General features: G+C 41.7%; 1 protein-coding gene across 4 annotated transcripts in view; it reads right to left on the bottom strand.

Annotated features, from left to right (window-relative positions):
* Positions 1-258: 258 nt before the first annotated feature.
* The window catches only part of LOC138590942 (traf2 and NCK-interacting protein kinase-like), a 72,133-nt gene continuing 56,825 nt past the window's right edge, over positions 259-15,566 (bottom strand). For 3 of the 4 annotated variants that reach the window (XM_069661383.1, XM_069661380.1, XM_069661382.1), the window contains 14 exons: positions 15,009-15,106; positions 13,880-13,948; positions 12,666-12,772; positions 12,356-12,458; positions 12,027-12,176; positions 11,247-11,349; positions 10,883-11,053; positions 10,639-10,782; positions 10,193-10,327; positions 9,543-9,643; positions 9,273-9,422; positions 4,990-5,149; positions 4,234-4,373; positions 259-2,683 (listed from right to left, as the gene is read on the bottom strand). In XM_069661383.1, the coding sequence (XP_069517484.1) occupies positions 2,600-2,683; positions 4,234-4,373; positions 4,990-5,149; positions 9,273-9,422; positions 9,543-9,643; positions 10,193-10,327; positions 10,639-10,782; positions 10,883-11,053; positions 11,247-11,349; positions 12,027-12,176; positions 12,356-12,458; positions 12,666-12,772; positions 13,880-13,948; positions 15,009-15,106 (1,715 nt within the window). In that variant the 3' untranslated portion in view covers positions 259-2,599. The remainder of the gene's footprint in view (positions 2,684-4,233; positions 4,374-4,989; positions 5,150-9,272; positions 9,423-9,542; positions 9,644-10,192; positions 10,328-10,638; positions 10,783-10,882; positions 11,054-11,246; positions 11,350-12,026; positions 12,177-12,355; positions 12,459-12,665; positions 12,773-13,879; positions 13,949-15,008; positions 15,107-15,566) is intronic. The other variant, XM_069661381.1, reaches the window with a different exon arrangement.

The raw sequence follows: 15,566 nt of genomic DNA, 5'->3' as shown, positions 1-15,566 counted from the left end.
AATCATACATACTAATTAATTATGGGATGTAAAGTTGTGGCGAAAAGCAGATGTTGCTTCTTGGATTTAAAGTTTTTGTCTTTTTAATAATAATAACATTTGGTTGGTATTCTCTAATAGCGCACGCACACATGCTGTTAATGATACACTAAGGGGGGAGGAGAGGGGCGGGCAAAGTCTGAGGTTTGCTGATACAAATGTGCACACTGTGCAAACCCAAAAAGCCAAACAAGAAAAAAACAACACACAAGTCCAGAATAATGTTCTAGTTTCATTTATTTCTCTCTTACAGCATCTCTTTTACAAAACAAATAAATCCCGTAACAGGACATTAGTAATGCTCTTTCAAAATAAACAGGAAATAAAACAGAAGAAAGAATACAGTGGTTTTCGTCTTTGAAAGGAGAGTCCTCAGTGTAATGACCGTCAGCGTTTTCCCATGGGAAGAGTGAAATCCACGATGGACAAACATATTAATAATGCCCCATTCACACTCAGCGTTCATTAATTATACACACAGATGCATGCTCACACACACACACACACACACACACACACACACTCACACTCACAGGGAAGACAGTGGTTTCTTCAGCTCGGCTCTTTATTGCTAAAATGTTAGCCTGCTCGTACAGCTATACAGAAACAGCTACAGTGTGGATGTGTAGAAAAAAAAGTCCTTGAAAATATAAAACTTTTAATAATTTAACAGAAAAAAATTGATTTAAATGATATTATCAGGGACTATGTGTAATTTTTTGCCTCCTCAGGTTTGTTTCCCACCAGAAAAAAAAAGACTAATCTGCATTACAGTGCTCTCCAACATGGATGACTATGCATAAACTAGCCCGCCCTCAATAGTGTTATAAATCTAATACAGAATTAATTCATGAGTGAGCTGTGCTAAATGTTTTAAAAGAAATGGCAACGTCTCATCTCCTCTCAGAAATAAATCAGATGAGGTTTGTTAATGTACATCTCCATCAGATAACCTCAGCAGTGTGTTAAAGTGAGAAAATAACACTCTGCGATAAAATGATTAAACGTGAGCGAGAATCTTTTGGCCTCCGTTTTAGTTTTGCTTACATCATGCTAGGCACTGCACAAACAGTTAGGAGCCAAAATGAGAAGAACCAAACAGTTAGGAGCGCGACTCGACGGTGAGCGTCTCGCATGCACACAGTATTCAGCACAGTGTCCCGCTGAGGGTGTGTGCAGGATGAGCTGTTTGTATGCATATTCAAATCCCTACAGCGACATGGCTGCATTATTGAACACTGTGTTAAAGGAAAAAGAAACACACTCCTGAAATAAACCGCTAATATTGCCTATTTTTAAACGCTCATCAACTCATAACCTCCGTACTAAGAAGAGTACATCATAAACCTGCATGTAAACACACTCAATGTTGCTTTGATCGCTTCAAGGTCAAAGTTCACGCACAGACTGAACTACTCGACTCTTTTTCCGCACATTGATTTTGCGATATCCCACTTTGATTCAATCTTGATTTCAATGGGAACATCAAGTCACACACACATTTATGCACACGCTCACACACACACACACTTGATTTCAGAGACACAGATGTGCTGTACATTTCATCAAGCTTCAGAGACTGACTGACGCAGCCACAGAGAAAGAAGAAGGACAGAAATGAACAGAATGACGCTCTCATTGTTCATTTAATGTTACAGTAAATCTGATGCAGCACCTTCAGAGTTTAAGAGTGAAAACAGGGGGAGGAGTGATGATGGGGGAGAGAGGGAGAAAGAAGGGATGAGGACAGAGCGGTGATCATTTTAAAGGGACACAGACATCATCTTTGCATACTGTTACACCCGCCTGTGACAGCAGAGTGTCTACACGCATCTCTATCAGCGAAATGCGATCGAACGCTAAATCAAAATTCAGTTTACTCAGAGCTCAGAAAGACAGCGAGAGGAGGAAGTGGAGGAGGAGAAGAGAGAAAATCAATCAGGCTGTCTGCCATCCAGAATAGATTTGTCCTCCCTGTGCTGTCGTCTTCAGAAGCATACATTTAAATTTATATTAAATCCCATTCATCTTTTTTTCTCCAACCTCTGAGGTGTAATTCCCCCACACACGGCAGATAGGACGTGGAGAAATGGAGGACACGGGTGTCAAAGGATTGAAAAAGTGATGACTTGATCTAGCAGGACGGAGAAGGGAGGGAGCGGAGGATTAAGAAAGGGGTAAAAAAAGGAAGAAGAGGAGCGACAGGAGGAGGCAGGTGGAACACTTGAACGCACCGGACAAAAAGAGGGAAAGAGTTACAGACAGAGAAAGTAGGAATATTTGGAAAGTCAGTGGCACCAGTTTGCCAGTCAGTTGATGGCTTCTGCATGACCCGGAGTTATCTACGGTAACACGTCTCTCTATTTAAAAGTCTTTGTTGTTTTTTCTCTACCATAACTTTTTTTTTCTCTACACAGTTTTAGTCTCTCCAGTGTTAATAGAGTTCACTTGTGGCCTCTCGGTCAGTCGGGTTCCTTTGTGAGATGTGGCGTAGGTGCCGAGGTGGGTCTCCAGGCCGGCCGATGGGAGAGTGAGGCAGAGCGGACAGTGGAACGACTCATCACCAGTTCATCATAGAGTTTCTGTTGAGGGTCATGAAGAAAACTTGGCTGCTACCTCCGGAACGCACCGATGCAAAGAATACCTGCAGAGAGGAGAAATATAGGACAAACGTCAACTTTTTCAGTTCTCAATTTAAAATAATAACTTTTCATAAACAAAATATTTGTAATTTAGTTTTTTTTTTAGGAAAATGTTATTTCATGTAACTACATTGTATAACTTGCAGTCAATTAAGCCCATCATTTTCCTGCATTACAATGTGTAAGTGCAGTGTATCAGATTCCTCAGACAGTCCATCTGTCATTTCAAATTAAACTCTTCATGCTTCTTTAGTTTTGTTTAATGTATGTCTCTGTGCACTTTTATTAACAAATATGTTGTTTCTAAGAATCTTCAAATAAAAAATGTAATAGACATTATTTGACTATTTGATCTGACTCCTGGAACAACCTTCAATAACTCCTTGAAGTTAACACATTTTTACCATTTGGAACCTCTATTTGTGATTGTTTAGTTTACTTAAATTATTTTTTTTATTATTAGGGATGCACGATATTGGATTTTTTGCCAATATCCGATCTGATTTCAATACCGATATATATTGCACATGTTTTTTTCCACCTGCAGAGAACATCGTCTCCTCTGTAGTGGAATTGATATCATGCCTGCTCTTATTGTAGTGGCCCACTGGCAGACGCAGAAATAACATCACACAGTGCTTTTTAAAATGTGCACATTCACTGTGCAATATAAGAAAAGTACTTAAACCTAGGTCGTATTCAAAATGCCACATTTAATTGTATGTGACATTTTCTTTCAAATAAAACTATAAAATTCATACAACTCAGACAGGCTTGGATGATGTTCTCTCTGAGACAATCATGACAACAGCCACAACTTGGGCAAATTGTACCTATTGCACAGAACAAATACATGAAATGAAATCAAACTTGCCGTCTGTTTCGAAAACTTTGAGAACATCTTGCACCCTTTCTCTACGCTTCAGAGAAGAGGCGTGGTGCAGGCAGTGCGCGCGCACACTTGCACCGAGTTAATGACGTAGCATAATGTCAAGCTTTTTTAGGGAATCATCGAGCGTTTAGGCAGAATTAAAGTGTTATTTTATCGGCTGAAAATACAGCCGATAAATGACATATCTGCCGGTTCCGATATGTCATTTTCAAGCCATAATCTGCAGATACCAATAACGTGCCGATAATATCGTGCATCCCTACTTATTTTAGTACTTTGTAGGGTTTTCCTTTTAATTGCCTTATCTTTGTGTCAAAATCCCCTCGTTTAGTACTTAAATGGCCTTTTATCATCTCATCTGGTTCTTTTAACGCTTTGTTGTATTTTAATTGCGTCTGTAATGGACTCGATATCATTGTAAATGAGGGTATAAATAAAGTTTGACTTGATTGATTAATTGACTTGCTACTTTATCTGAACTATCACATGAATAATGCTGCCTGGTATAGCAGTAAAAGTTTGCTTTTTGGTTCTATGGGCCCGTGTAACATCCATGTCAATTATACCAAACATGCTCACACGTATTGTTTAACAAGGTGTGTATATGAATGTGTGTCTCCCGAATATTTCCCAATAAAAAATAATGACTTGTCATTTTACCTTGTCGTTCCGCTCACAAAGGAACTTGAGCCTCTGGGCTCTCTTGTGCATAAAGACTCCATCCAGATGACCTGTCTCCACAGAGCGGATCTCTATGGCTTTCTCACCCCAGCCCATGATCTGATTCGAGTGGATATAGGCTGAAATAGAGAAAACACAGGAAAAGCATGAGTCATGACGAGGAAAAAACATGAATAGATATACCTTTAGTATGTTTGTTAACCCAAAGCATCTAAATGCACATTATAGAATGTCGATCTATTGGCACAGGTAGATCATTAAAGAGTAATACCTCTGGCTGCCACATGAGGGCAGTAACAAACAAGATATAAGTGGTATTTTCTATCGTAACAGTGCTCATACATCGTTTTGTCAGACTCTCCAGCTCTTGGTGTTCGACTCTTTTATATCTCTCCATGTCTTACACCCTCACTCTTCCTTTTACATTTACCACTGATGATCCATATCCATTTTCCGTCCCTTCTTCCTCTTCTATCATGTTCCCACAAAGCAGCTTCCTGTAGAGTCTGATGTTTTAACTGATTTCTGAATGCAATTAAGCCCTAAATGAACTCCCATAAGCGGGTTTCTCAGAGAACTTACATTACTTTTGCAACACGGGCACTGAAATTGGCCCTAGCATAAATCACTGATCTTAAGTTTGGTGATTTTAAATTAACATCTTTGAGCAGAAAGTTCCTCTGTGATGTTTTAATAACTCCAGAGTTGATAAAAAATCCATTTAAATGAACATACCAACAGAGGTAGGCATCTCTCCCCACTGTAGCACCACGTCCTTGGTGATCCGACCGTAGGTGTTGACGTAAACGCCCTCGTCCTCGTAACACAGCAGCATCTCCATTCCATCAGTCTTAGGAAGCACCACGATGGCATGAGGCGTCACCTGGCTCTGGATCTGTGACAGACACGCACACATTCAGAGGCTTTAATTAAATCTGTCACACTTATTTTTAATCGACATCAGATTAAAATATTACAGAGGTTTCATCGTGGACATTTAATGCGACAGAATTTGGCTGGCTCTTGGCCTGCATCCTGTAATCCTCTAAAGAGCAAGTCTTTGGACATTGACCAGACTGCCAAATACCAGCAGCGTGAGTGCATCAGGAGGGTCAGACTTTGGCTTGTCGTCTGTGAAGTTCTGTGTAATGAATGAATTGTCAAACTAGAGCACTTTTCACTAACACTCACAAAACAAAAATAACACCACAGGAGTTGGAAACAGCGGCACAGACATAGCTTGAATCAGTGCAGATAACCAAAGTTCCCTCAAGAGACCAACCCCATTCCCCATTATCATAGGGCCGCCATTTTCCTCGCAGGTTATACTGCATGTCTTTTACTTTTTAAGTATTTTTTACTTTTAAGTGTTACAGTGAAAGCAGAGAATCGGACAAATCAATATCATTTCATTGGTTCCCAATTGTTCAGCAGCTAAAAAAGCAATGGATAATGAAAATACTAAGGGGCATCGAGCCATATTTCAATGTAAATCTACAAATTCAAACCCTTAGCTACAGCAGCTAACATTAGCATTTAACTTCTTCCTAGCTAACATTAATGTTTGACACAACACAATACAAAAAGCTAAAATTCCTAGCTTAAGTTAATGTTAGCCCATTAGTTACTGTTAGACAACAGCTAGCATTAGCATTTAACTTCTCCCTAGCTAACATTAATGTTTGACACAACACAGTAGAATTCCTAGCTAAAGGTAATGTTAGTTAGCTAACAGCACTCGCTAGGAATTGGTTGAATGCTAACAATAGCTGCTGTGACAAACATGTTGTTTAGCATTAAAATGTTCACTATCCATCCTTTTCAGTTGCATATCAATGGAGAAAGGCTGAAATAAAAACCATTTGTCAGATTCCTGACAACTTGGAGTACATTAGTAAACATTACACACTTAGTTTTAGCTTCTCATGCTGAGTGTGAGGTCCGAGGAAAATGGCTGCCATGTGTAGGCCTATGTGGTGAATTATTTGAAAAACAGGTAAGTATAAGGTGATGAAAAAACTCATCTTAGCCCATAAGAAACTGCATTCATTCTGCAAAATAGCATCCACAGTTGTGCTTATTCTGACCGCATTAAGGAAGGACTATACACTTTGTGTCAGTTATGGAAATGGTAGCACTGTGACCTAACAAAACCACTCGAGTGCGTTAGGGCTGGGACAAAATATCGATACGGCAATCAATCGTCGTCCTGACTCGTGCAAAAAATTATCGATAGGCTGGCGCCAAAAATCGAAATTCGTATATAGAGACGGATTTCCCTGCGTTTTTGTCTCACCATGTCATATTGATCGTACCACATCATATCGTATCGTATCATCTCATCTCGTATCGCATCGTCTCGTATCATATCGTATCATATCACATCGTATCGCATCATATCATATCGTATCATATCGTATCATATAGCATAGTATCGCATCATATCGTATCGTCCTGTATCGTCCGGTATCGTCTCGTATCATATCGTATCGTATTAAATCACATCGTCCGTATTGTCTCGTATCATATCACATTGTATTGCATCATATCGTATCATATCGTATCAAATCACATCGTATCATATCTTCCCGTATCGTCTCGTATCTTCCCGTATCGTCCCGTATCGTCCCGTATCGTATCGTCTCGTATCATAACATATCGTCTTATATCACATCATATCGCATCAAATTGTATTGTCCTGTATCATCTCGTATCGTATCGCATCATATCGTATCTTCCCGTATCATATCACATCGTATCGCATCATATCATATCGTATCATATCGCATAGTATCGCATCATATCGCATCGTCCTGTATCGTCCGGTATCGTCCGGTATCGTCTCGTATCATATCGTATCGTATCGCATCATATCGTATCTTCCCGTATCGTCTCGTATCTTCCCGTGTCGTCTCGTATCGTCCCGTATCGTCCCGTATCGTCCCGTATCGTATCGTATCGTATTAAATCACATCGTCCGTATTGTCTCGTATCATATCACATTGTATTGCATCATATCGTATCATATCGCATCGTATCGCATCATATCGTATCTTCCCGTATCGTCTCGTATCTTCCCGTATCGTCTGGTATCGTCCCGTATCGTCCCGTATCGTATCGTCTCGTATCATAACATATCGTCTTATATCACATCATATCGCATCAAATTGTATTGTCCTGTATCATCTCGTATCGTATCGCATCATATCGTATCTTCCCGTATCATATCACATCGTATCGCATCATATCATATCGTATCATATCGCATAGTATCGCATCATATCGCATCGTCCTGTATCGTCCGGTATCGTCCGGTATCGTCTCGTATCATATCGTATCGTATCGCATCATATCGTATCTTCCCGTATCGTCTCGTATCTTCCCGTGTCGTCTCGTATCGTCCCGTATCGTCCCGTATCGTCCCGTATCGTATCGTATCGTATTAAATCACATCGTCCGTATTGTCTCGTATCATATCACATTGTATTGCATCATATCGTATCATATCGCATCGTATCGCATCATATCGTATCTTCCCGTATCGTCTCGTATCTTCCCGTATCGTCTCGTATCGTCCCGTATCGTCCCGTATCGTATCGTCTCGTATCATAACATATCGTCTTATATCACATCATATCGCATCAAATTGTATTGTCCTGTATCATCTCGTATTGTATCGCATCATATCGTATCTTCCCGTATCATCTCATATCATATCGTATCATATCGCATCTTATCTTGAGTTACCCTGCGATTCCCACCCCTAGAGTGCATCATACCGTGGTGGTGTTGTTAGTCTGAGAGAGTCAAGTGCAGCTTTTGGAATATTTTCAATGCATTGAATTACATTACATTAAGCACAAACAATGTTTTCTCCTAAATATGTAGAATCTTGTATTCTGCAGTTTTTAATTGTGGCTCCAGATCCTGGTGTACTGTGTAACCAGATTATATCTTTCCAGAACCTTATTAAGTCTCCATTGGGTAAGATGAATTTCTTCATGCAAACACATTTCTAGCTAAATGGTCAGTTAACCTCTACTCCTAATAAACTGTACTGCACATAAACACACGTAGTGCTTCTGTGCGTCAACTATGGGGTTCTACTAAAGATCTACTGGTCTAGTCTAAAGGGTGGATTGCAGGATGTCACCTTCATCGTTTTGGCACACTGGAAGAAAAAGTTGGCAGGGAAGGAGAGAGAGCGGAAGCAAGATTAAAGGCAAACATTGTTTTCAAGAGGTAAAGAATCGTTTGTTATCATCAGTCTTGCTGTGCACTCACTGTAGAGCTGGTTTGATTGCTCTGTGCCATCAAAGTGAACACAGGTTAAAAGTGCGTGTCTGTATTCAGAGGTTTATATTTACTGAAATATTGCCACTAAATAAAGCGTTTGGCTGAACTGTGCTTGAACTGTAAGTAAACGTGTGTGATTTTGGAAGCCATCACGGAAAAACTTATCTGCATGCAAGAATCTAAACTGATTCGAGTTCAAACACGCAAACAGAGAGCTACTGATGGCGTACCTTACCTCTGTGAGTGACATGAATTTTAACTGCATGCTGCTATGGAAAAACTAAGCATGCTGAAAGAATCTTGTTATAGTGCTCACTGGATGATCTTTGTTTCAAAAGGAAATTAAGAAAATAAGAGTACTTTCTGATCAACTAATGGGGGCTACATTTAGTAGACAGTTCAAACACAATGCAGCATGTTTAACAAACTAAAAAGTATCTGATAAAGGCGGGAAAGTACCCATCTATCTTTTACTCACAAGACAGTAAATCAATCAAAAGAGGTAATTTGTCAAGAGAGAGTTATTGTATTTCTAGAAGCAAATCCTCGTGAGACAGCTTGTGAGTCACTGTCGACCTTGGTGCGAGAGGAGATCAGGAGGTAAACAGAAGGACTTGGGCAAGAGGGACTGAAAAATTTTGTTATCTTTTCCACTGCCTTTTTTTTATATCAAAGGTGAGTGAGACAGAGTCAGAGGTAAACAAACACAGCCCTGTACTTACATGTGAGGGGATGTAGATGTCGTAAGGGTTGCCCGAGTCCACGTCGATGACATGGAAGCCCACGCTGGAGCCGTAGATGACCTTTAGCCTCTGACCTTCCTCCACCGTCAGGTCAACCAGCTGGGGACGATGCTGCAACTCAGTGAAAGACTGAAAGGGAGGAACAGACAGAAGGGAGAAGCAAGAAGGGAATTCATTTTAGTTAGTTTTGTACACATGTGACACTAATGTGTTTGCTTGTGTGTGTATAGCATGTGCATGTTTTCATACCTTAAAGGCCATGAACTTGTGGTAGGGTTTGGGAGCCCAGGCATAGATTTCCACTGAGTTCTTCAGAGCGATCACCAGGAACTTGATCCTCTCGTATTTTACTGGAAACATGACGCGTACAAAAACGTTAGACGCAGATTTAAATAAAAGTGCACCTGAATCAAACATGAACAGACGTGCATCCCGTCACAGGTAGCATTAATACCTGTCTACACTTTTGACAGTGAACAAAACATGAAAAAGATCACAATTCTACTTTGATAAAAACCAGACCAACCATATCCAAGTCCGTATTGGCTGAGTGCATCTGAGTAACTGAGTAAGCTATAAATAGTTGCTTCATTCTGAAATGTTGCATGCCACCTATAAAAAGAACACCACTCATTTTCTTTCCTAATGAAGTGTTTCCAGCTGGTTAGAGATGTAAGAGGACAACCTGTCAGCTGAAAACCTGCATATTTTATCACATTTGTTTTAATTTAGAGACAGAAATTCAGCTCAATCTGGAACAACAGTCCAAGACGGCCTCTGCACATCATCCAAATTCATGTGTTAATTCATAAGCATAATACAAACAAACGTATCCTCAGTGAGACACTAAAGGCTAATCTAATCTAATATAATCACACACACACCCACGAGATCCTTACCAACTTTATAATGCACGCAGCCCTCCAGCTCCCCGACTGTAATCCAGCCCTGCTTCTTCTCCACTTCAGGGTCGTTGTGTAATATTCTGTTTCTCAGCCAGGACAAGTAGTAGACACGCAACTTATTCTTCTTCCCTGAGAGGGGAGGAACAGAGAGCGGTAGAGAGATAAGAACACATTTACAAAATATTTCAGAAACCTCCACGGCGGTAAAGAGCACTCAGTGGCAGATTGCTTTGCCGTGGTGACTGACCTGAATACTCACATAGGCACTTTGAGAGGAATGGAAGAAGTCTCAAAACATGTCTTTTCTATGTCAGTGCAGCTTTAAAAACTGCTTTTGCAGCTTTTACCCAAACGAATAATGAGTACTGAGCTTAAAATGCATATTACAAACGGTACAATACAGTCTGATATGAGCGACATAGTGTCTGTGTTGGACCTACCAGATATGGTGACCAGCACATTGAGCCCCTCCAACACATCCATCTGTAGGAAGCGCCGTCTGGTGATCAGATTATAGACTTTCCCCTGTCCACTTCGGTCCAGCAGCATCAGACCATTCTCCGTCCCCACCAGCAGATTCACACCTGACCATGCAGAACACATTCACGAAAGAGTTAGAGACTTGCACAAGAAGCAGACGGAGGAATTCAGGACTGTTAACAGATGAAGGGTGTTCCCTCCTACCCCAGAGAGCAGCACACAGGATCTCAGAGTTGAAGCGCTTCTTGTATTTGCGGATCTCCGGTGTGTCGCTGTGGGGTCGGATGTTGGTTGGGTTGACGTTGACCACAGAGATCTTTCTGGCTTCGTTTAGTCTGGCCTGCTCCTGCCTCAGCAGCTCGTTAGCAAACATGGCTGAAGATGAAGAATAATGGAAGTTATTAGATTTTTTGACAGCATTGCAGGTGCAGAATTAAGCAGCAAAGTTGTCCTTCTCAGTAATGATGCCCTTAATTGAAAGAAAATGTCCACTGTTCACGAAACTAATGTTTGGGTTGAATTAGTTTTTATGAATGTGTGACCAAAGCATTTCCTTTGCTTTGCTTACCTGCTGCAGAGTTGTCATTGTCGTCGTCGTCACTCGGAGAGGTTTGATAGACACGTGGATCAACGAATGGGGTGAAGGATGCTTTAGACCCGCCCACACCAAACTGTAAGACAGAAAATGCTAAGTAATTAGCTAAGCAATCCCCTGATGTCACGCTTAGGGTGCAAAGCTTAAGTCCTGTTCTAATGTTGTCTTGCCATCCTGTTAGCAACTCAAAAGAAAATGAATACTAAAAAATCTGGAGACACAACAGGACATATTTTGAGTTAAATCAACATATTTAACAGCAGCTAACAGTAGCATTCTGACAATACCTAGCTAACATTACCATTAGCTAGCTAACATAACTGTGAAGGCTCTCTTCTAGCTAGCTAACATTACTTTTAGCTAGGAATTCAAGTGTGTTCTAATGTATTGTGTTACACTATCAAACTGGAATGTTAGCTAGGAAGTGGTTGAATGCTAACATTAGCAACTTGTCAGATTCCCTTCGTCTGTAAGATATGTAAACATGGAACACGTCAGTATGAAATTATGTTAGCATTTTAAATGCCCACCCTTAGCATGACGTCAGAGGAAAATGGCCGCCATGTGAATGTGGCAAATTACATAGCAGCATTTATGTAGCAGCAGCCTACATAAACACACCACAGAGTTTCCTAAAATATTACCACCTAAATTTACACCTTCCACTTTGTTTTTGAGATATCTAAAAATATATTATGTGAAAAAAGAACTTTAATCTGGTTGCTTTTATATCTAAGAAAGAGAGTGTCTGACCTCGGCCATGTTGCCCAGTTCCTGCAGTGCTGAGGTCGGTGTTGCTGAGGGAGAGTTGCTCTGCTGCACGAGGTCAGGGAGGTTACCATGATTACTGTGATTGCCGAACCCATTACTCTCACTGTGACCACCTCTCCTCCTCTCCTCTGCCTGAGAGACGGTAAAAAAAAGAGGAGATAACGTTGAGAGAGGAAAGTGAGGCTAGTAAAAATACAAGTGCAAAATGAGCCCACAATGATAGTAGAAACTAAACAGGTTTCCTTTCTGTTCTCTTGAAATCCATGTGTTTTCTTTCTGTGTGTGTGTGTGTGTGTGCGGACATTCATCACCTCTCTCACCACTAAAGTGCTGTCCTTGGAGCTATTATAGGCTTCTCCCAGAGAGTCCTCTGTCAGCCCTCCGTACGATTCGCTGCTGCTCTGCACCGCTGGCCTGTAACACACACACACACACACACAAAAACACACACAGACCCGATTATTTACAAAGCAGTTCTGCCAAAACTATAGTGACAAGCTGCTGGCATGGCGCATATTCCAAAGACATGAATATCTTAACACAAATGAACACTGACAAGTCGAGTGTGAAAAAAAAAAACACAGAGAAGGAAATGAAACAAAAACGGAGGGGACGTCTTACATGATGCGGGGGATGTCGCTAACAGCAACAGTCCCGTCGTGTCCAACCGTCTCCCCGTCCTCATCGCTGCTCTCTGAGTCTTCACTAGAGGACGAGTAGTCTGTCACCTTTAAATAAAATAAATAGGTTTGGTCAGAACCTCACAGAAAAAAAACACTGTGATAGGGTTCTTATCAGGTAATTACATTATGTCCTAAACTCTTTGACTACCTAATGTTGTAAATGTCAAATGTTTAATGGTTTTACAATACAATTAAAGGCAACCTGTGGCGTCTTAGTGGATGTAACACACAGAGTACAATCATAAAAAAAGAATTCGACGACAAGCTAGATTTAGCTACATGCCAGTATCTGGCCAATAAGAAAAAAGTCGGTTTTTAAATATCATTAATTATATTTTAGAAATTAAGATTTCTTGGAATTCTTAAAAGAAATGTTGATGACTCATCCTGCAGGGGTCATTCAGGGCATTTACTATTTCTGTTTGCAGTGCAACACTATGTGGTATTTTTATGTTACTCCATGATACAGGACCTATGAGCTATCTAGCAGCTATGTGCTGCGTTCACAGACTGTATAAAAAGATGGACGACATGACAGCGCCCTCAAAGTGAAGCCAAAACCTCTCTAGCGCCCCCAGCGGACTGGCTGCAGCGTAGGCCATGAAGCCCGCCAGATCAGGTGGAACATTAGTCAAACTATACAATCAAAATACACGCCAAATTAATTAAAAGCAGCCGATCTGTTCCGGATTAGCAGTGTCATTGAAGTTTCCATATCTGTGAACGTCTGCTTCAGACCAACACAAGAAGCTGTTCTGCTGTTGCCACGCCGACGTGCTGGATCCTTGCTTTTTTCTGGTAATTTAAGTGTGTGTTTTGGTTAGCGGAAGTGGCTACGGCGGCTCCACCCGCCGATCTCTACTGCGCAGCTCTGGGTCCAAATTACGTCGACATCGCAAGATGGCAGCGCCCATCACAGGGGCTATTTTGGCATCAATTTCGTACAGTGAGAGCAGATGGAGACGCGTCGTCAATCTATATATACTGTCATTGGTTTGCACTATTGATGGCTGTAATCACCAATCAATATCCACGACAAGTCCCTCTCTAGCTTCTTGTTTTCAAGGAAAGATGTAAATATGCTAAATTTCTGATAAGCAATTATATGGGAACCACAAAGTTTTATTGTGTTAATTTCAGCTACATTATTACCTTGACTGGAGGTCTGCTACCTTCTTCTACCCTCAATTCTCTGAGCTCCTTAGCCAATGCACTTAGGTCCTATAGAGAGGGACAGAAGAAGAGAAGAAGGAAGAGTCAATTAGTTCAGCCATTCTGCATCATCAATCCCAGAGTCTGAGGAGTAAGAGAGACCCAACGACATACGAGGACGAGGGGAGCAGAGAGGGGCAAAGAGTAGGGCAAACCATCATAACAAGGCGACAACTCATGTGTTGTCACACAAACATCCAGGCTTGTAACCAAAGGACTCCTGGAACAAGAGTGCTTATCTCCGACCACTTTTCCTGCTTAACATCAGTGAAATGTTATTTTGTGGAGTGATCACAGATGAGCACTTTTATTCTGACGAGCAACACGTTAAGGTCATTAGAAGAGAGTACGACAGATAATCAGGCTTCATGTTCTACTGGGGTTCAGCATCCGACTGCACCCCGTCTACCAATCACCCCCATGCCAACTGGCCCGTGGTTCCTCCCCTCCCTTCCCTCCCCATTCAGCCGGATCAGACCAAATCATGCAGACGGGGGGGGGAGGCCGTCATACACGGTGGTTCTTACCAGCTCCTCCTGACCAGAGTAACCGCGGTGACAGAGAAACAGGAGAAAAGATGCAGAGACTGTTCAGAAGCTTGGCAGTTATGGTAACACACACTCACACGCGCACGCACACACGCACGCAACACATGCATGTATATGCACAAACACTCGCTCAAGCACGCGCCCACTTACGCTCTCTCAGGTATGTGTGTAGAAGCACACATGCACTGCCATCACCGTTACACCCTGATATTTCAAGTTAAAGGAAATAAAGTCATCGTCCTGTGAACTGACTCCACCATGCCAGGGGAAAACGAGGATCTCTGAAGATCGAGGAAAACAAAAACCGGGATAAAAAAAGGGGTGGGGGGGGGCTCGAGTGCTACTAACCTCATCTATGGCTTTCTTATAGCTCTGAAGAATGAAAGGACAAAGAGAGGAAGGCAGAGAAAGAAAGATCCAGATGAATAGCAGAAAAAAGGAGGAGGCCTGTAGAGGAGTCCCGGAGAGAAGTACGTTGCAACTGAAAGTTAAAGCGTGTGTGTCTGAGGTGTGTAACTCACAGCAGGTCTGCTGGGTCTGGCTGATTCACGGCCCTCCTCCTGTTTGGGCTTCGCCTCCTGATTGGCTCCTGGAGGGGATCCCTCTTGCTTTGCTTGACCTATCAGAGCAAGGAAGCAGAAGTTACAAATGTGACCGATTTACAAATAAGGTCGTCAGAATCACCAAAAACTGTTTAAAAAAAAGTCAGATTTTACTTTATAATTTGTACTTTTCTTACACTCTGTTAATATCACCTGTCTCCTTGTTTAAATGTCTGCCACATTTACCGTCAACCCCATAACAAGACTGTAATTACACCCGACAAACATGAAGGAAAACCGATCCAACCAAGCTTCAGCCTCTCTCTCTGCCATGAGTTTGTCAAGGGGACATCCATGCATATCTTAGATATCCCTCTGGCCTGCTGTTTGACACTTCCCCGAACGCCTCTCTCTATCTCCCTCTCTCATTTCCTCTCCTCTATCTCTCCGGAGGCTGAGAGCAACAGGGCACATCAGACAGGTTGATCGGAGCAGAACTGCCTCTGCCACTCGCTAAAGCCATGCGAGTGTGTGTGC

This window comes from Semicossyphus pulcher, unplaced genomic scaffold (assembly GCF_022749685.1).
Source record: "Semicossyphus pulcher isolate SPU_LCO1_2020_fin unplaced genomic scaffold, fSemPul1.0.p SCAF_14, whole genome shotgun sequence".
NCBI lineage: Eukaryota > Metazoa > Chordata > Actinopteri > Labriformes > Labridae > Semicossyphus > Semicossyphus pulcher.
This window is presented reverse-complemented; position numbering and strand designations above follow the sequence as displayed.